The sequence below is a fragment of the Lepisosteus oculatus genome, chromosome 11 (genome assembly GCF_040954835.1).
Source record: "Lepisosteus oculatus isolate fLepOcu1 chromosome 11, fLepOcu1.hap2, whole genome shotgun sequence".
NCBI classification, from domain to species: Eukaryota; Metazoa; Chordata; class Actinopteri; order Semionotiformes; family Lepisosteidae; genus Lepisosteus; species Lepisosteus oculatus.
Window position 1 is genome coordinate 2,960,624 of NC_090706.1, and position 20,684 is coordinate 2,981,307.

Genomic DNA, 20,684 nt, shown 5'->3' on the forward strand with positions numbered 1-20,684 from the left:
TGACCCCTGACCCCTGACTCCCGAGTGACAGGAAGCCCGACAGGACCCCGAGCCCAGACAAGCCTCCCGCTCCCCTGAGGTGGGACCAGTGTTGAACGAAGGGGAAAACGTCGTGGAAGAACAATGCCAACGTCCCCACAGGGGAAACCTGCATCGCTAGGCTTCTCCTCCCACACAGAGATTAAACGTGCCTCGAGCCCAAGGTGGGAGCCTCTTCCTGACAGATTTCTGTTAAAAGCTATGGTGATGGTGGTGGGCCTTTTATTTTAAGAAAAATCCATGCTACCTAAAAAAATATTTTTACATCTTGATCAGGAAGGTTCACTATTACAGCTGTGTTGACATTTAACCCCATCAAGCTCTCTGTAACCAACCCTGAGAAATCTTCACCAGCCATTTATTTTCATCTTTTGGCGATGCTCATCAAGGCTCATTAAGCACAAGGACAGGGCAGAGGCTGAGCAAACGGCTTCTAGTTTTGAAATTCTCACCCCTCCCACCCCCTCAACTAACCTGTTACAAATTGCAACTTGTCATACCCACTGGTAATTAAAAAAAACCTCAGTATCTGTATTCTGAAAGTAAATATCAGTATGGCAGCCCACTGCCTGCTTGCGGAAAGCAACGTTTTTAAAGGGAAATCAAACTCCAGCTTCCCCTTCAGCCAGCTCCCCAGTAGAAGGCAAGAGCTCTGTGCTCTGTGCTCTGTGCTCTGTGCTCTGTGCTCTGTGCTCTGTGCTCTGTGCTCTGTGCTCTGTGCTCTGTGCTCTGTGCTCTGTGCTCTGTGCTCTGTGCTCTGTGCTCTGTGCTCTGTGCTCTGTGCTCTGTGCTCTGTGCTCTGTGCAAGTCACAGCAAGACAAGCCCAAGAGAAAAACACCCAAGCCCCACACCTCTGCATACTAAGACTCATAGCCAGAAACATCAGGTGGCAACAAGACTCTTTCCCTCTCTGCTCCTCTCAGAGCCCCTGCAGAACAGCAACAAGGAAAGGGTTTTGTACAGGGCTGGACAAACCCACAACCCCCACATCCCTCCAGCACTGACCCTGAGACCACAGGCCCACTGACAAGTTAATCAGTACCTCTCCTAGGTAGATAAAAGCCAAAGGCTGGAGGGCAATGGCTGAGAAACAGCCCAGTGTTCTGTCAACAAAACCCAGTGCGGTCTCCCTCCACCTTCACCCTTCTCTTCAACACCACAAGCCAGCAGGGAGCCAAGCCCACAGCTCCTCAGGCTGCACTGAGGCCGAGCTCTCGCGTTGTCTGGGTGCAGGCCAGCCCCCCTGTGCCCGCCTGTCGCCCATGCTGCTTGCCCGCGAGCGCTGGGAACTGTACAGCCCGGCCCAGAAAGCGCTCTCCCCCGAGACGTTGCCATAACCTGATCAGAGTCAGCCACTGCCGGTGCAGCAGGCCGCAGCGGAGACGCAGTCCAGCTGAATGAAGCAAGGAGGAGGAACGGCTGCAAGGGCTGCAGGTTTTGACCAGGGCTGGGGGAGAGGGTGCCACTGATCTGAACAGGAGGAAGGAACGCATCACTGTTGGAGATCCGGAGCCCCGGGAGTCGCCTCTCTCTCTCTCCTAACTTGCAGAAGCACCAACACAGGACTGTGACCCAGTCAGGTCGGCGAACAGAAACCGAGACAACGTGCTGCCTAATGTCAGCAACGGCTGGCACGGGACATGGCTGAATACGTACAGGTACTAACTCCTCCCCAAGGGAGAAAGTCACCCAGCAAATGAACTGATCGTCAAGCAGGCAGTGAGGCCACAAGGTAAGGTAAGAACCCGGCCTCTCTGCCTGAGCTGGCTGGCCAGTAGCACTGCAGCGCTGCTTTCCCTGTCTCACACAGGAGATTCCAGCCGTCTTCCAGCACACAAGTGCATCCTGGTCTCGATCCCCAGAGCTCTGCAGGAAAAATCTAGTTTTTTTTTTTCGGAAAATACGCTTAAAAGACTGCCACGCGTGTACTTGGCATGTCTGCATTACAAAAGGTAAAGGGGTTTCAACGGGACGCAATTCCCTCCCAACACAGACACAAAGAAAACTCGGGGCTGGAGCTCGTCTCCCTGCCCGCTGCAAGAATGCAGCAGTGCCTGTTCAGACAGAGATCCTGCTGTTCCGCCTGTGAACGCAGTCCCACCCCTACCTGAGCTATGACTCTTTCGGTTTCAAACTTTCAAGGTGGGAGGGAAGGGAGGGGGGGGGTTGGCTTTTTATAATTGTTTTATATAATTTACTGCCCCCAACAACTTCGAACCCGTAACGCCGCTTCTTGCCTTATAAAACAAAACGAATCTTTACAAGCTCACTGCTGCGCCAGTAATCAAGGAAGATGCGACATTTCTTCAGTTTAAAAATGAAAGGAGCTCCAGCTGGGTCGCGTCACGCTCAATCACTTTCCGGAGAAAGTTAATATATACAATGAGTTCCTCATACAGAACGGCATACTACATGTTTTTCCTCTTTCTGTCACGCATATTCCCGTGGTCATTCGTGATTCCCAACGGCTGCCCGGTCCGTCCTGAGCGGAAAACGGAGCTTTTCATTGCAAGAAAACAGGGACCGACAATAGCGCCCGAAACTACCAGGAGCGCAGCGTGTGAATCAGTTTTGAACGAGCCCAGCCACCGAGCAGCAGTAGTCACAAAACCCGCAGGTTGCTTTACCTTTGCGTCCGAAGGAATTAGTAGTCGCGGCGCTGGAAGTCCTCGCTGCGCTCCAGCTCTTTCGCTCCCAGGAACTCGGAGGCTCACCGGAGACTCACAGCTCCTGCCTCGGCGTCATGGTCTCCGGGAACCGCGGCTGCTTGGCAGGTGATGTCGGAGCGTCACACCTGGCAATCAGGCACGGAGGCAGTGTTACGGGGGAAAGCGCGACTGCTCGCTCGATTTCCTCGGAAATAATGTCCCTGCTGGTAATAATTAACTTCCGTCAAGTCGGCAGACCTAAAGCTCCAAATTAAAAAAAAAGCAAACGCACTACGAGGCACGCTGGATCGCAGGTGAATAACGTGTGGAATGGAAAACTTCACTTTTTTTTTTGCGACTCGTTTAACGTTTTCATCAGATTTCCCAAAATAAAGAGCTCGGTGGCGTGATCCGTGTACCCGTCAAACTGTTAAAGACGCTGAAAGTTAAAAAAAAAAAAAAGCTGTTACATTCTGGCGTTATGTTTCAGTTTACCTACCTGTTGCGCCCACACCGACGCCGCAGAAAAGTCTAAAACAAGGTTTTGCCCAGCCGCGCTAGTCATCACTTTACTGGTCCCTTATCGCCCTCTTGTGGTCCGCTCGAGAATTGGTTAATACGTCTCAATGTTCCATAATTGATCCTGGTCTCTTCCGTCCGAACTACAGTACCATCTCGCCGAAACCAAAAGCCGAGAATGAACTTCTTAAGAATGTTTAAGTATAGTCCGGTTCTTGATGTTGAGTAGACCAACGAGCCAAGATCATGAATAAATAGGCACAGATAATATCAAACATAAAAAATGCGTCAACAGAGAAATAAAGAACAGATTTATAGAAATGATAAGTGATGAAAAGGTGACATCAATGATGTTCAATGGTGCCAACAACACGTTCTTAGATGTTGTTTTTCAAATGTAAGTGGTTCTGGCAAAATGGCTGTAAATACTCAGATATTATGCTGAAATGTGACATGAAAGTGTTGGTTTTATTGGCCCTCAGAGCCGTGCAAAGTGTACATCGCTCTCCGAATGAAGCAAAGGGGCTGAAGAAACTGAATCTTGTTAGTCCTGGAGAGAAGTGACTGAGAAGGGAGTCGAGTCAAGTCTCAGGATCCTGGGATGTATCAATGATGTCAACCCACCGGTCAGATTACAGACGGACAGAGAAACAAGGACAGCAGGGACACAAGACAGCGAAACAAACGACCCAGACATATGGTCGAAATTTACATCCTGATTTGTTTAAAAGTCTCACAGCCAAACAGCCGAGATGCGCCAAACAGCCTCCTCTTAGTAGTGATTTCTATTATGTTCTTAAACAAGTATCCTTCTCAAGCGCACCAGTTCAACAAGCTGTAAATACGGAGAGATGCAGGTGTCTGGAGCTCACCACCCTGCCATCCCACTGAAGAAGGTTCAATGGGGTCCTTCAGGAAAGGCTGGAGGAGATTCTCTATTAAACACTTGAAAGTTCAATGGGCTGTACTGCCTCCTCAAGTTCAGCTTTATGGAGTTCTTAGACTACCGAGCAAGACTGCAAAGACAGAACAGAGTTACTGTAAATACAGCATAAGCCAGTTTTCTCTAGCATTACACAGCAAAGGTATTTACTAAGCAAACAGACCCGATTAAGTCAGCATATGGAACTCCATTGTACCAGGATGGGTGAGACAGCCATTACTGAAGCTATGTGAAGCCACGTGACTTTTAATTCAAATTGAAAGCTTGCAAGGCAGCATGGCGGCGCGGTGGTGGTTACTGCACCCTTGCAGGAATGGGGCCCCGGGTTCAAATTCCAGACCCGGGGTGCTGTCTGTGTGGAGTTTGCATGTTCTCACCACGTCATGTGGGTTTCCTCCAGGTGCTTCGGCCTAATTCCACAGTCCAAAGACATGCTGGTGGGTTAACTGGCGTCTGGGGAAATGAGCCCTGATTTCGTGTGTGTGCGTGTGCCCTGCGACAGACTGGTGTCCCGCCCAGGGTGTATCCTGCCTTGCGCCTGTTGCAGGAGGGGATGGGCTCCAGCTCCCCCGCCACCCCGTTCTGGAAGAAGCAGTGAGAAAACGGATGGAAACTACACACTAGGCCAAGGCTGGGAGAAGGGGCCCCCTGTTCAGTTAGCTCAGTCTGGGGGGAGCCCCAGCAGCGAGCCGCGAGGTTCCCCTCTTCGCGTGAGTTACATTCGCGAGCCCAGCCACACGGGCAGGCTCGGCCTCGTCAGCGAGAGCATCGGTTCTGTCCGCCTGGCCGGGCTCCACCCGCAGCCACGAGACACCCTATCCGCTCACAGATGGCCGTGCAGCTGCCGTGCCAGGAGAGAAAATACAAGCTGGAGCCCGGGGTTCCTGTTTCCCCCCGTTTATTAATAAACCCAGCCTGGGTGTTATCTGAGTGACACACAACAACACACCAGGGCTGCGAGGAAGAACGGAGGTCAGTAATTCTGCTTCTTTTTCTCCCCCGCGATGTTGCTTGTTTGAAAAAGAAAACCTGAAGTAAACCTATCGAAGGGTTTGTGACTTGGCCTCCGATATCGAAATGTATTTCATGGACGGCAGACGTGCAAAACAGGGGCTTGTAGCGGGAAAGATTTACTCCGTACCAAGAGTGGTTTTGTTCACCTGACAACCTGTTTTGAGCAGTCAGTTTGGAGCGCTGCCTCCCTAGCTGTATAAAATTGAAATGAATTTTGTGTTGTGGGTGGGTTAGGGCTAAAGCCAGTTCCTTGAACACAAGCTCATAGTTGTAGCGACTGGAATGCAATGTCTACACGAGTAGAATATAGACCGAGTAGCAGAAGAAACTTGCTCTTAAAATGCGTGTGTGTTTCTGGCAAAACCAAAGACGGTTTTTGATTGGGGATAGATGCAGCTGGCTTCAGTTTGATTGGAGTGCTCATGAATGACATCGGCCCCAGTGTTGCTGCTGCCTGAGCCCTGAACCCTTCTCTGCCGTGAGAGTGCTCACTGCCACATCGGCCCTGCCTGCCAGACCTGAACGCATTGAATGGTCGTGGGCTGAGCTGGGGCCATGTGTGGCAGCAGGGCTCAGGGTTCAGGGATCGGGCACATGCTTAGCCAGGCGCCGCGAGGATCCCACCAGACAGCATCTGCCACCCAAGCAAAACAAGCAACACAGATGTAGGGCTTGACTTGCTTCCAGTGTAGCTGCAGACCTCCTGTTGATGACAGATGTTCATCAGCAGGATGAATCTATCTGCATCAATGCCAGTGAACCTGCTTCAACAAGACGAGCATTTTCCCGATGATGTGCACTTGATGCATTTAAAAGTATGTGTGGCGCACAGCATTCATAGGCTTTGGAAACTTTTACACAGCTACAAAACAGCCTCCTATACACACACATCACAACCTTAGAAACGGATCCAATTTTGACTAAGGGATGACGAATGCAATTAAAACTGAAGCACTGGCCAAAATATTGGCAGTCCCACCAGAAAACGTATTGAACTTCAGTGAGCAGCAAGATCAACAAGATGTGGTTTGTCCCGAAAAGCCTGCAGCCCACACCCATCACATTCTTCCAACATGATCACATTTAATTGAAATAATGGCACAGCGCATTGAAGGATACACCACACCAGTTCCAGCTGGGAATTCTCTGACCACGGAAGACGATGGAAGTTTCTCTTATGTTCCTCAATCGTCTCGCATTTTTCACCTGGTACAGTCTATGCCTTTGACCTGGGTCCCTAACGTTTTGGTCACTGTGTGTAAAGCCTATTTAAAAAAAATATATATAATATATAAGCCTGGCAATTCCTGGATGCCAGACAATGTTTAAGCTGTGTGATGTAGGGAAAAAAAAAAAGACTAGGCTTAGCTTTCACTTAACAGAATTGGACGGATTCCATGTTCTATTTTTACAAATAATTGAGAAATCACATGGGAAAAGTTGTACTGTGAGTCTTATTCTAAACTGAGCCTAGGAATCTGTTAGTCAAACCCTGACCTGAGCCTCCCAGTCACCAAGTATACAGTTGCAGCAGGGGCTGGCTTTGTACCGTTCAACAGTCCAGACCAAAATAAGGTAAAAAGAGAATAACAGTACTCCACAACAGAGGAATCTCTGTTCAAAAACATAGCCACGAAAACAGCCTCGTGAAGACAAAAAGCTTAATGCTGAATGGAACTTATCTGACTGATAAAGCTAAATCTGTCCTACACAGACAGGAGTAAACACTGTAACGCTTGTGCAATAGGATTACATTGTTGCCTGCAAGACCACAAATTTCTTCACCGTCAACCTCTTGCATGTGAAGCAGTCAAGTGGGAATGGTGCTGCTGGCAGAGATAAGCCACTTCTAAACTTGTATAAGCCACTGCTGTCATGGACTTTGATATTAGTCTCCTGAGCCAGGCAATGTGGAGACCATGTCCGAATACTGTTCATAAACACATACAGTAGATGGTCTATATCGATACACTCCACAGAATCTTCTCTAGCCACCAAAGCTGTACTATGCAAAATGACCTAATTCCTGATTCATTCATGATGGCCATTCCCTACTAAACATCCACGACAACACTGGTAGTGTTGCATCTGCAAAGGCTTTGACAGAGATCACGCTGTGCCAGCAAAAAGCACCAAGTGGGTCAGCCACTTCCCCCTTTCACTTAAACAAACAAAACCGAAACTTAATTCAGAGTGAGGGCGTCGATTCGGCTCCTGAAATCTCAAATTCCTGAGCACCACTCCAAATAAGAGCACAGTGCGACACCTGCAGGCGGGCCTAACCCTTCTGCGACCCGCCCGCCCTGCAGCACGGCGATGGACCAGAGTGATGCCCCGGTCTCCGGGGGCCCCAGCGCAGACGGCGAGGCCATGGCGCAGCTGTGGGCCCGTTTCCAGGAGTGCATCGAGGCGGCGGGGCAGCTGGAGGCCCAGCGGGACGGCCTGGTCCGGGAGCTGGCCGAGCTGCAGGAGCCCATGCTGCAGGCGGTCTGGGGACTGCGGGAGGAGCTGCTGGCCGCCCACCAGCAGAAAGCCCGGGCAGAGGTGGAGTGCCAGAGCCTGCGAGAGGACACCCGGCTGGTCAAGCGCCGGCTCTTCGCGGCCGCCCGGGCCTGCGTCCAGTGCCAGTACACCCTGGAGAAGCAGAGGCACGATGTGGCTCAGCTCTCGGTCTCGCAGGAGGAGCTGCAGGCCCGGCTCCTCCAGCTCTCCCAGGAGCTGCCCCAGCTCGAGGCCGCCCACCAGGATCAGCTGGCCGCCCTTCGGGACAAATGGAGCAGCTCTGGGAGAGCCAGGGACCACTGTGACCTCTCCGAGTGCCGCAGGGCCTCCCTGGACCTGGAGCGGTACCTGAAAGACGAGAGGAGGAGCCTAGAGGGTTTCTACGAGCCCCAGCTGCTCGCGCTGCTGAAGAGGCAGCAGGCGAGCGCGGAGGCTCTGAGGAGGACTAGGGAGCAGGCCGCAGGCTTGAGGCAGAGGCTGTGGCCCCTGCAGGAGGAAGTCCAGAGGCTGATCATGCAGAGAACCTCCCTGGAGGAACGGACAGCCCTCATGCGGAGCAGGAGGAGCGAGGACGTCCTACAGTACCGGGTAAGGAAGCCCAGGATTTTAAAAATAATTTCCCCGCTGATCTTACCATTCAGTTTGAGAATGCATGGATGAGGAAGATGTAAGCAGAGGGGGTTGGGGAGGTGAATGTTAGTTAAGTTGTCTTTGTTCACTACCATCATCACGGGTGTGTATCCAACACGTTTTTTAACAATTCCCCGACGAGAATTTAAAAAAAAAAAGGAAGTTTATGATTTTGCAGCGATGGCACCGTGTCCCAAAGCTGTTTCTCTAGAAAAGAACTGCATTCTCCTTCTATTCATTTCATCAGGAGACTATGGAAATACTAGAGGACAGCATCAGGGAACTGAAAACAGAAGTTCATCTGCAGAAGCAAAGAAATGAAGCCATCGAATCCCTGAGGAACAGTCTTTCAAAGGAACTAGCCGATTACAAGTAAGAATCATAGTATTTCATAACACCTCCATATCCTTGCCCAGCTATTAGATTTGGCCCATTCAACTCCCTTTTAATTTTTTAACTTCTACATCCCCAGATCTGCCTGCAATAAAAGTGTCCAGCCAAGTGTGTGAACTCTGACCACTCTTATTGGAACTTCCTGGCTCAAACAATATTCCAATATTCTTGTTAGTCAAAGATGAGCTCTGCAGCACATAAAAATGAAAAGTTAGAGCCTTATAGTTTGAGTATCATCTGAAAAATCTTTTCTCAGACCGCAATCTGTGCTTACAAATTATCTTCAAAATTAGTATTTGAATGCAAGATCCTTTTTTAATAATGTAACCTCCACTGACCTTTACTGGGCAACTATGTTATAGTAATTTTCCCCACTGTGTTACAGGGACCATATTGAAGGATGTGCAGAACTTCTCACAAAGAAGCCTGATGAAACATGACCATCTGAATCGCTTCAAGGATGTTCTTGCAGTTTTGAAAATTGAAATATGTATATACCCTGGAAAAAAGACATGCCTCAGCCATCAAGCTTAAACCCAACACGACAGCAGGGTGCAGACGTAATCAGTTATTAAAAATACAGCAGGTTAAGAATAAATAGAAAAAACAATCTATTTGAATGCACTTTATACAATTAGCAGTTAAGTGGGAAGTGAGGGATATGATACAGGAAAGTCATATGTAAAAAGGTCACAATGCTGAAACAGGAAATTGACCCAAAAAAAAAAAAACAAAGACGACACTAGTAGAAAGAACAGCTCATAAAATCAATCCACAAAGACAATACAAAGCTAATTTTCCGAGATAAAAACATTTTGAATCTTATAGAAAGTGATTTTTAAAACTGACGTACGTTTTGCTAACATGGAAAAGTTGAAAAACCTGAGTCATCTAATCGGAGCAACATTATTTAAGCACAAATCTCCATGTTTAGTTTAATTTCTTTCAGAAGCTAGACTTGCTGAATTCATGAAGAGAAAAATTACCACCCCTTTACTAATACAGATTAAGGGATGTGTATTCCTAACCCATCAACACTGGGGCCCAATCAGCTTATAACACACCAGCATGCTCACCACAATTCATAACGAATAACATGCGATGAAGAATGCAGAAGATAACGGGGAATTTGTAAATGCCTAATGACATCTCACCTTTCTAAAAGCCTTAGAATTCCTTACCCCACAAAAACAAAAAGACTTCCGATCACACTGAGTCAGCCCTAGGTCTAGAACGAAAAAGGGAGCTGGATCCCCAAGCTAACAGTTAATTCAAAAACCATAAACTATTAATTGGTACATTGATTAAAAAACACAGAGACCAAAATGTGCAATAGACAATCTCAATCTGCAGGGGCAAGAAAGGCTCAATAAATCTACAACAGGCATTTTTTTCGGTTATTTTCCCGGACTGAAAATAACAGCATTAAATCAGCAAGTTTCTTTCTTCAGTGTTGCAAATGTCAGCTCCGCACCAACCCTTAACAGCTGAGAAGGTCCCCTGAACTTTGACTCATGAGTCAGTTTTATAAAAAGTTCTTCCCTACAAAAATTACAATATTATTCTTTTTTATGTGTTTTCTATATATACAGAGGAATTAGTTGTCCACATGTTAAAAATACACTTGATATTACAGCAATAAGAGGGGCAGTTTTTCTTCAGGATGTAGGATTTTTCTTTCACTTTAGGTTGCCTCTGCCACTGTTCGTTCCACAGCAAAACAGTTCCTGGTGAATTAAAATTAGCTTTGTATGCCACTGCGTCTGTAATCTTACAAGTACAGGGGACAGGAAAAGGAGAAGCTTTTTGCGTTTTCCTCATCCTTGTACTTCTGCATCTGCTGTTCCCTCTGGGTCTTCGTCATTGTAAATGTTCTCAGCCTGAAAAAGCAAACATGTTTCACGTGAGATGACAGCATCTGATGTCTGTACTTTTTTCAGAAGAGCGACCCACTTATTTGTGTCCCCCAGCCCTCGTGCACATTTTTGTTCCAGGATTTAGCTACAGGGTGTTTGGGATATAAAAAGTTTTGGATTGACCAAAAAGGACTAGACCATCTCCGGAGCTCCGGGGCTTCGCAAAAGTGCATTCTGCCCCTCCGCTGCCCTGACGCAGCGCTCGTCCTCGCTGCTTTGTGAAATACCGTCAAGCCTCACAAGGCAACTCCAAACTAAAAAGGCCTACAAGGTCAGGCAAAGGTCACAGTGAAGCACCGCGAGAAAGCCGAAGCGGACAGAGACTCTCACCATCTGCCACACTTGCATGATGTTGTCTTCTGACACCGAACAGATGACCCAGGGCTCGTTGGGGTTCCAGGAGAAATCGGAGATCTTGGCTGTGTGGCCGCCGTGGATGAACTGAGAAGTGTGTAAAGAGCAAGGATTAGGAGGTGCACTCAGTACTCATGCAGGGGCTCTGAGATGCCCTTGGGAAACACAGTTAGGGGTGTGTGGCTCCTTCAAGATCCCCGTCTACTAAGCAGACAGCGGACAGGTACAGGAACCAGTGGTATCTCTGCTGAACCTGCCGGCATGTAATCTTTTTCTCTCTTTATATTGGTCATACTGTACTTTTCTCCCCAAGGACATTCTCTTGAAACATTACAAGCTTAACAACAGAGGTTTCCCAGGGGGCTCAAAAATGATTAAAGATTATTCTCCAAGTCCAAGGAGGGAAGGCACCCAGATGTCAATTAAATTTTGTCCTATTACCAAAATGACAATGCAAGTGAGTACAGAGGGCATCTTCCCATACAGCTTCCTCAGATTGGAACTGCTGTAGGACATGCAGGATGAGAAGGGGGTGTTCCAAGAGCCTTTAGTCCCCATTCCTCAATAGATTCTCCAAACAATGTCCCAACATCTGATTGTGTAGGGCACCGATAAGCAACCTGTGGCCCCATCCAATATGCACCACTACACAACTCTGCTATAAGTAGCCTCAGTTATTGACAATCCAGAGAATCAATGCAGTAATTAAGGAGCTACTTTCATGAAGCAGCATGGAAGACCGCAAGCTGAGTGTCCCTGCTCCAGCGGAAACTCACCAGGAGTTCGGGGGGTCCATCTTCAGCGTCCTCCGGTGACTGCTCCTCGCCAATTTTACTGCAGAAAGGAAGCATGCACAACGAAACCGGGTCAGAGAGAGCAGAAAGGGGGGTAGACAAATCCCATCATTTCTCACAAGATGACAACTTCCGACCCAGTGCAGTCTTTAGTCTGAAATCTACTGCAAAAAATGACCATTATGAAAGATGGTGGTGGAGCAGCTAGCGATGCTCCAAGAGCTTCTGGGTCCTGGGCGTGATTTCAGTCTGGTGTGACATTTGCATGCTCTCCCACCTTCCAAATACAAGCTGGCTATGCTAACCGGTGTTTCTAAATTGTCCTACAAAACACTGGCACCTTCAGGGTGTAGTTCTGCCTTGCTTCCTGTGGACAGCTGACGGATTCTGGGTCGCACCAACCCTTATCAGGAATGAGCAGGTTTAAAATAATGGACAGATGGATTAGAGGTAGTACAGATGTATTTGTGATATTACACTCACTGTAATATCAGAATAATGAGGAATTATGTTTAAAAACTTGACATAAAGGCAACTTCTTTTTCCATCCTCTTTTAAGTGCTGAAATATAGACTGTGTGGCAGAGGTAGTTTTAAAATTGTGGTCTCAAGTAAATAAAAACACCAAAAAAGAGAAGGGTTTTAGCTTAAATGTCCTATCTGTTTTAGCTCTCTCTTCTGATAAATTGATTTAAGCTGAAATTGTAAGAGATTTCTATAGTTACACAAAATAGAGAAATGGTAATAGGGACCTTTAAGATCACAGAAAGCATGAAGTAACATAACCCATCCCTAAAGCTCTATACGTTGTGCAACAGAGTGTCCAGCTCTTAAAACCCACCTCTAAAAATACACTCCGAGAGTATTTGCAGAGGCTGCATTTCATCAATAACAATATGATGCATCACTGGGTTAAATACACACACGGGGCAAAAAAAACAAAGAAACCTCAGAACAAAAGGCCTATTGTGCGCAGAGTGATGAAATACTACTCTTCTCAGATGTCAGCAAAAGCAGAGGCTTCATTTTCGTAGTGTTCGTTAGTAAGAGACAGTACAGAGACCCAATGGGAATCCAAGCATTAGAGCTCTTTAAATCACCATGGACAGCTACCGACATGAAGGATTTCAGATTTTACAGGGGTCTGTGCCCAAGTTAAACTCATACAAATGACTACTGTAACATCCATTTATTTTGCATGTTCTGAACATCCTTACTAGCACTTTTAAGATTGTGCTGGCTGAATGAACTGAGAAATAAAGGATAAGAAACAAAGAACCAGTGCTTACGAATCCTTGCATGCGTTTGTAAGGTTAAAGTTTTCAAACTACCCACTCGGGAGAATGTGAAAAATAACCTATCCTTCTGTAAAAATGTTTCACTGGCTCTGCTAATAGATTTCTTTAGAGCTTTAAACTGGCAGATTAAAAAAAAAGACACTGGATAATACAGTACATCTGAACTGTACAGTTTGCATTTCTATATTAAGAGTATTGAATTACTAGTGTACTTTAACCTTTGAAGTATTTTGTAATGACATATCTGCCAACCCCACCCAAAAGCGAACTCGTGGATAACTGCCAAGAAGAGTCACTGCAGCACACCATCCAGCAAGTGTTAGCTTCCTTAGCTGGCACCTTTAGCTACTTAATCTTACATTCAAAATAAATTACAAAGTGTCAAGAATAAACAGTGCAAAAATGCATAATATACAGAATAAGAGCAGCTTTATCCCCCTGTAGCCTGACGTCTAAACCTAAACAATGTCAGGCCTGGGAACGTGAGGGACGTGAGATCTCTAAGGAACGTCGGCATGCTGCTGTCAGTTGTGTTGGTGGACCAGCAGGAGGCGCTGTTCTCTCTAGAGAACAATTTCCACACCCACATCCCATTATGGAGACACTGTGCCACTGGGGGGCGCCATCCTTCAAACGGGGTATTAACCTGTGGTCATTAAAGATACCTTGAAACTCAGAGTAAGGGTCCAGGCAAAAGTGAACCCCGTTCATTTAATCTGGCCTAAAGCCCCCCCCCCCTTAATTCGATCAATGAAATAGTTTCTCATCTCTCCCACTGATCTGTTCTGGTGCTACAGGTGCACACTGGTCACCCAGGTGGGCCCTGCACTTCAGCAGAGGGTGAAGTGGCTCCCCTTGTGTAAGTGAAGCAGTGGGCAAGGAAAAGTACGATGTAAATGCAGACTGGTTTAAACAAAAGAAATCTGTGAATACAGTAATTTAATGTAACGAAGGACCAATCAAACACAATTGAGAGATACATCTCTGACATGAGTCTTAGGCTCTAAAGGGGTGGTTTATCAGTGACTGAAACAATTCAAAGCACACGAAGTCATCTAATAGCACAATCTAAATTAGGGAATAAGCAACTCCACTCAAATTGCATAGATACTAGGATGACTACCCGATGACAACCTAGCAAAGGTGATTTGGCTTATCTACAAGAATCGGCAAGACCAGAGCTGCCCATCCCTGATGAAAGAGAGGAGAGGCAGGCTACATGCTGCTGCTCACTCCCAGTGAGGATTGACTGACAAAACCGACCTGAGATCCCAGACGTTGAGTCTCCTGTCGGTGCCACTTGATGCCAGGATGGTTTCATTATGAGGAGACCACTGGACCTGAAGGGAAAAGGGCAGAGAATTCATGGTTACTTAATCGGTGATCAAGATGGGCTGGAAAAGTACACAAGGCTTCACAGACTCCTGCTGTCACACAAGTTTGCTGCGGAGAACAAAAAGGGTATTAACTATTCAAACGAGTTGAGGAAAAAGGAATCCGCAATTGAATGTTTGTAAATTGAGGGAAAAGGGCAATACACACTTTAAACATTAAACACATAAAGAATTAAAACAGAGTTTTAAGAAAGCCTACCTGGAAAATTTCATCTTTATGAGACTCAAAGGAGTGCAACTTCAGTTTTAAGTTCCGCAGATCCCAAAGAGCCACAGTCTGGAAAGGCAATGATAATAGCATAAATAAATCTGAGGCCAAAATTATAACCACAAGGAATTTATGAAAATACAAAACACAACCAAATGAAGGTGTATGTAATTTCTATTCAAGTTAATATGTAAAGACACGTTCCTCTGAAACAAGATCCAGCATCAGAAAAAGCATACTAAATGAAAAACAATCCTAAAACTACAGTGCTTCCCAATGTCTTCAACTGTTGTTGCTTTTAAGCTGCAGTCATATTTTGAGGTAACAATTCATATTTCCTATATACAAATATATTTTATTGATGTATCTGATTGACACTTAAATCACACAATGAGGGTTTAAAAGGACATTTCTGTTCTTTTAAGATCAGAAAAGGTCTGCAGCCCTTTTCTGTACAAGCCAATACCAGGGGCCAGACACTTCACACGCTTGAAGAGTTTTGGTGAAAGCACTCCCAGCACGAGTGAAACTTCCACCTTCTCCTATGAAAGGTCCCCATATTAAGAGGTGAAGAGCAGGCCTGCTGCCTGTGTGACATGAGGCATCAGTAAGGAATCTGCTCTCACCTTGTCTGCGGAGCCTGTGGCCAGGATGAACTCACTATAGGGGTTGAAGGACAGGCAATTGACTTCAGCAGTGTGGGCGTCCACAGCATGGCTAGGCTTGGACGTGTTGTTTGACCTGGTGTCCCAGCTGTAAAAAAATGTTTTAATTAAATAAGGTTCCACCTCCTGCGGACTCGGCAAAAAAGCTCATCACCGTGAACTAAATTTAAAGTGTGTCTTTTACAAATGATGACTACCCCTTTAAAGCAACGTCTGAGACAAAGCTTTCAGTACCTGAAATGGGAAAAGGTTAATCACATTCATCACAGCTTACATCATTTCAGAATGAATGTTTTTTTCCAAGTTGTAATTTATGAGTTTTCTTTTGCCTAAATGTAAAGAACTCAGATGCATCAGAACATCAAATACACTATGTGAAATAATGTTGCTGCTGATGTTTATTAGCTTTTGCACTCTTGTTTCTTTCGCAGGTTTGACGTATCTATCGGTGTGTGTCGTAGCGGGGACTTGAGCCTACATCATGAGCTTCTGGTCGTCAGCGACCGATCCGAACAGAGACTCGTGCAGGAGGTGCCAGGAAACGTCCTCCACCACGGCTGTGTGTCCAGTGAAGATGGTCTTGGCGTCCACCACCTTCCCCTCCTTCGGAACAGTGCTGATATCCCACAGGCAGATAGTCTGTAAGGTACACAATGCACACCATTGGAGAGGGAGACTGACAGTGTGTCAGCTCGCACACTACAAGGACGGTGTAGGAGGACTTTCCTTATCAGGTGGAGGTCTGGGAATAAACACACTGGAAGCTGGGCAGAAGTTCAGGAATATAATTTCCAGTAACAAAAGACACACACACTGAATTTCAAGCTCTCGAGAAGTACCTTGGGACTTGGTCTGTGCTCTTATTCAGGGAAATTAGCAGTATTGCAAGAAAATTGCAACTGTATTAACCTTACTCACAGTTACGCCACCTTTGCTCATTAACCCTGAGTAAACACAGCTGGGAACTTTCTATCTTCTCCTGCTTCCCATGAATCCTGATAGCCAGGTGGTGCCAGCCTCCATGTCAGGCTACTCCTTAACTTGCCTCCCTAAGATAACAGGCTTATGTTTCATTTTAACTGAACTCCCACATACCCAGTGGAGGTCCACTCACATGAACTTCCATTTTATACTTAATGTTAAACAAAAAGCAACAGAAGAACGGTAGCTTATTCGCTCATTTACCCTCTAACAACTATAGCAATTGCTAAAGAGACTTCAGCTGGCAGCACTTAGTACTTCGAACCACTTCAGGCTTTACATGCAAAATAATTATTTCCATCTGGAATGTCAAGATCAACATAAACTCGAGGTGGTGGCTGTCAAAACTCAAAGTAACAAGTAAACAAGGATTTTTCCTTGTTCCTATACCATCAGGCCTGTCTAACATGCTTATATTTTAACAGAGATACTAATGTGATTTTAATTACAACAGATGAAACCTTTAACTATTTTATATTAATATTTCACTACAGCAGGCTGACTGGGTGATCAGGTTTTGCTGCTGAACATCATTGATCATTCGTGTTCTGTACCGAGGATGATTACTGATGAGAAGCAGGGAGTTCCATCAAGGAAATGTCTTTCTTCAAGCAAGTGCGAAGAACTCCTCAGTGACACAGTGTAAGCAAAAGGAATGGGCCTCTTACGTGATCGTCGGATGCACTCAGAAGGTATCCGCTAAGGTTGGGGTTCCAGGACAGCCCGTACCCCTCTTTCTGGTGACCCCTCAGTCGCAGGTCAGGATTGCACTCGCCAGAGGGGTCTGCACAGCAACAGTGACACGAGTGTTACAGAACTCAGCACCTCTGAGGCGCTGTTGTTTTAAGAAAAACACAAGTATCAATATAACAGCAGGAAACAATGGCAGTGAATTATTATAGTTATAAACAAGAGTTATAACTGAATAGGATATAAATCTCAAGGGGAATACAGGACGTGGCTATGGAGTGCATAAGATGATCCACACTGTATCTATTTCAGCTCAGGGAGAAGGCAACGGGATTCACTTGCGGTTTTTAATAACCATCCTTATGAAGACTTGAAGACGAAGCTAACGCCCAATGTAATAAAAAACAATTCATTGTTTTTAATGTTCCGGGAGAAAGGCTGGCAGTGCATTTGGGAATCCACACTGGAGACCTAATGGAGTTTCTACATGCTGCTGTCAGAGAGGGACAGCTGGGCTTCTGTACATTTGGGGAGGAAGAAAGAGATGAGACGGACAAAATCAAGATTGTTTCCGTAAATTACGCTGCTATTCTATTTGATACTATTCAAGCAGAATTTGAATTCAAGTTCCCAAAACCTGAAACTGCCAGCAAACCCATGACAGGCGTTCAATGAAGTACAGGTCCCCCGCTAAAGATCTGTTCTCTGGAGTCAAGTGGCACAACAGGGAGGATAACACATAGCCCCGCCTACCTGGCTTAGAGGGGTGTTTTGTGTAGTCGAACACCAGCACATCGCTGGTGGGGGTTTTGGTGGCGATGATGCAGGGGTTCTGGGGCATGTAGCGAGCGCGGTTCACCTCCCCCTCGTGGTTGATCTTGATCTCGATCTCGATCTTCCCGCTCACCGAGCCGAAACCGCCGAACTCTGGAACGCCGAGTGCCGGAAGGGAATCTCGTTAAAACCGCGCTGCCGGCGGGAAGGCTGGGACTTGTCCCGGACTTACTCCTGCCGTTCCCGACCCGTGAACCGCGCGGGAGAGAAAAGCGGGACGCGGGATCGGACTGAAAGCTCAAACTGTCACCTCTCCATCCCTGTCACTGTGTGGAACAGCACCAGTCATCCCGTGAAGTCACCCAACACACACGCGTCTGTGCACAGGCTCTGCTGTATTGTGCAAATAAGGAGTTCCCTAAATTATAAAGGCTTACTGAGTCCAGATTGTTTCTGTATTATGTTAATACAGAATATAATATTTTGCCTCCCAAAAGCCAACGGTTTCTTTATTTAATCACAGCCTTCTCAACTTCACGAACACAGCACGTGCACTTCATAATTCTGCAGTAAGCTAAGTTTACACTGTGGCCTGCCTGACGCACAAAAAAACTAGATTTTACACATCAGCACGTATGAGAGCACAGTCTTCCATACTACAATTTCAAGCAGGCCAGCGGCGTTCCCACCTCCTTTCTCGCTGTCGTAATGGGAGGCGTCGAACTGGGCGTCATCGTTGGGCAGCTGCACGCTGGCGATCACCAGGTGGTTCTGCTCGTCTGACGTGTGCGTGCCGAGGACCAGCCTGTGGACGCTGAAGTCCTTCCCTTCGGGTCTGCAGCATGAGAAATCGGCACCACGTCAACCACAATGGACAAATTCCAAGAGTCTGAGCCCTAGGTGGCTTTTTCTAAACCTTTTTTTTTTTTTGCAGGTGCCATAACGTCGGTATCCAGAAGATAGCTTCTTGGACACAACGGGCTTTAAAAAGCTTTTCTTCAATCTCAAGTTTTAAAATTCAGGTTTCCACTCAAGAGGACACTTCCACAACCATGACTAGAATTCAAAAGACATACACCGTTCCCTCTGGCTACTCCTCTTCTGTGTATTTTACAATTCACGTTAGGTGTTACTCTTCTAGCAAAATTAAAAGAGGAAAGGCAAACGTGTAGCGCTTCTGAACTCGTTCCATTCGAACTTGAAAAAGCACCAGACACACAAGAAAACAGGATACTTAGTTGTAATATTATGTGTCGAACGGAAAACTGAAACTGACACCATGAAGAGATACCATATTGTCCAGAGGACAAACCTGGTGACATCAGGCAGCCACTGAGCAGTCAGACTGGGCCACTCCAACGCGTGTGTCATCACCAGATCGTAAAGAAAGGGCGTGTTCTTCTTCCAGATCTTGTATTCCTCGTTTATCACCCTCTCCTCCACGGCATCATCAAACGCTGCTGTATGAAAACCAAAGGGATGATAATTTTAACGCAAACTAAGAAGCGGAAACTACAGGGAGGTGCAATTTTTTTAAACTGGAACAAGAGTGTGTTAAAATGAGGCACGTCTTTACACAAAGGGTAGTGGGCGTATGGAACGAACCACACAGCCACGCGATGAGGCCGATACCCTGCCTTCTTTCAAGAAACGCCTGGACTAGATCCATAGATCAATTACCTTCTAGCAATCAAACAGAGCTCGAGCTTCCGAATGACCTCCTCAGGTTTATAACGTAGGTAATAACAAAACATGACGTTTTCATACATAACGTCCTCTGTACACCTTAACTTTTTTTAAATTATGATGAAAGCATTCAGGCGTTTACGCTATTACTGCATACATCAAAACGTTTATGCATTTTTATGCTACTCAAAAGTAGAAAAAATAGCAAACAAAAATAATGTTTGTAGTAAAAGCAGCAGATAATACACACTGTTAAGCTATCAGTGCAGACTGAAATGCAAGTACGATAACGTTTATACGTACTCCATATGGAACCCGGCAAGCACACAACTGTCGGCTATAAAAAAAGGAAAGGGCTGTGAAGCCTCTCATGAGATTATTCTCGACACTGATACTGTTTAGGCTCTTCGAGTATCGGCAAACGCAGGAAGCGCAGAGCGAAAACTTTTTCGATAGAAGACTTGACTTTTTCAGGTTGAGCCTAAACTTTAGCGCTAAACCAGTTCACTCAGAAATAAATCCCCTCCCACTTTTAAAAGCGGCATTTAATATCAAAACGTGAAATCCATTAAACCACTGAAAGGGGCCAGCGACATGTCACAGATACCACGCACATTACCAACGAGAACACAATGTCGCGGTCAACCGATGTGTATATGCATCACGCCAACCTAGCCACGGGGAGATCGACTATGCGAGAAGTAGATTAAAATATGTGTTTCTATTCCAGTTTCTTCACTTTTCATTTCATTTTTACTGATTTGCGCAATAAAGGAGGTTAGCTGTCAGTGACGGGGAGTTCAACTCAAAAACTGTCTCGAACACAAAATGGGCCTACGAGACCGACACGATTCATTCATTCCGCGTTTTTTCACACACCGCAGACGGTAAAACGGACAACTTTACAGAACTGAAGGTCTTAATTACCTTCTTTGTCGGCCATGGCGGCGTATCTGGTTGTTTAGCCGCGGCGAGAGATAACAATGGGGGGAAAAAACTGATACAAGACAAACAAGAAAAGAGCTGCTCTTTGTCAGAATGATCGCCTTCGCGCCAACACCACCAGGCTCCGACGGACTTCCGGAAAAATCTGCTGGCCAATCCCGACCTCCGCCGGTCGTGTTCCACTTCAAAGTTCCGACTGGAAACTCGGATTCTTTTAGTATTATGTTCCACGTTAAAGATTTTTTAAAAAAAAGTTTGTGTTTTTAAGAAAAAAAACACAAAATATATATT

The 20,684-nt window shown here is 46.1% G+C and overlaps 3 protein-coding genes and 1 long non-coding RNA gene across 6 annotated transcripts in view; 2 read left to right on the forward strand and 2 right to left on the reverse strand.

Moving 5' to 3' along the window:
* The window catches only part of nhsl3 (NHS like 3), an 83,654-nt gene extending 80,417 nt beyond the window's left edge, over window positions 1–3,237 (reverse strand). The window contains exons 1-2 of the mRNA XM_015348552.2: window positions 3,188–3,237; window positions 2,668–2,834 (exon numbers count right to left, since the gene is read on the reverse strand). The gene's annotated coding sequence lies outside the window, so the exon portion shown is untranslated. The remainder of the gene's footprint in view (window positions 1–2,667; window positions 2,835–3,187) is intronic.
* sync (syncoilin, intermediate filament protein) lies at window positions 1,208–9,424 on the forward strand. 2 transcript variants are annotated; one of them, XM_015348557.2, is made up of 4 exons: window positions 1,208–1,772; window positions 7,474–8,254; window positions 8,544–8,668; window positions 9,075–9,424. In XM_015348557.2, the coding sequence occupies exons 2-4, from the start codon at window positions 7,481–7,483 to the stop codon at window positions 9,127–9,129; spliced, it is 954 nt and encodes a 317-aa protein (XP_015204043.2). In that variant the 5' UTR covers window positions 1,208–1,772; window positions 7,474–7,480; the 3' UTR covers window positions 9,130–9,424. The 2 variants fall into 2 exon arrangements, with proteins under 2 accessions (XP_015204043.2, XP_006631411.3); XM_006631348.3 differs by lacking the exon at window positions 1,208–1,772 and adding an exon at window positions 4,898–5,122.
* rbbp4 (retinoblastoma binding protein 4) lies at window positions 9,300–20,534 on the reverse strand. 2 transcript variants are annotated; one of them, XM_006631231.3, is made up of 12 exons: window positions 20,376–20,534; window positions 19,075–19,219; window positions 18,452–18,597; window positions 17,742–17,915; window positions 16,967–17,082; window positions 15,796–15,956; window positions 15,279–15,405; window positions 14,644–14,721; window positions 14,314–14,390; window positions 11,736–11,793; window positions 10,936–11,046; window positions 9,300–10,569 (listed from the first exon to the last, which is right to left on the reverse strand). In XM_006631231.3, exons 1-12 carry the CDS (start codon window positions 20,389–20,391, stop codon window positions 10,507–10,509), a joined length of 1,272 nt encoding a protein of 423 aa, XP_006631294.1. In that variant the 5' UTR covers window positions 20,392–20,534; the 3' UTR covers window positions 9,300–10,506. The 2 variants fall into 2 exon arrangements, with proteins under 2 accessions (XP_006631294.1, XP_006631293.1); XM_006631230.3 differs by having other exon boundaries at window positions 19,075–19,222.
* Window positions 16,277–18,258, forward strand: LOC138241711 (uncharacterized). The gene is made up of 2 exons (XR_011190977.1): window positions 16,277–16,940; window positions 17,301–18,258. It is a non-coding gene; the product is annotated as an uncharacterized lncRNA (long non-coding RNA).
* Window positions 20,535–20,684: the final 150 nt, after the last annotated feature.

Excerpts from the sequence above, each read along its gene's own strand:
- rbbp4 (XM_006631230.3), bottom strand. Across the intron at positions 17,083-17,741 it reads AAAACACCCCTCTAAGCCAG|ACCCCTCTGGCGAGTGCAAT; the intron begins GTAGGCGGGGCT and ends GTTGCTGTGCAG. Across the intron at positions 11,794-14,313 it reads CTCAACGTCTGGGATCTCAG|TAAAATTGGCGAGGAGCAGT; the intron begins GTCGGTTTTGTC and ends TCCTTTCTGCAG.
- sync (XM_015348557.2), top strand. The coding sequence starts at position 7,481 with ATGGACCAGAGTGATGCCCCGGTCTCCGGGGGCCCCAGCGCAGACGGC. Across the intron at positions 8,255-8,543 it reads AGGACGTCCTACAGTACCGG|GAGACTATGGAAATACTAGA; the intron begins GTAAGGAAGCCC and ends TCATTTCATCAG. Across the intron at positions 8,669-9,074 it reads AAGGAACTAGCCGATTACAA|GGACCATATTGAAGGATGTG; the intron begins GTAAGAATCATA and ends ACTGTGTTACAG.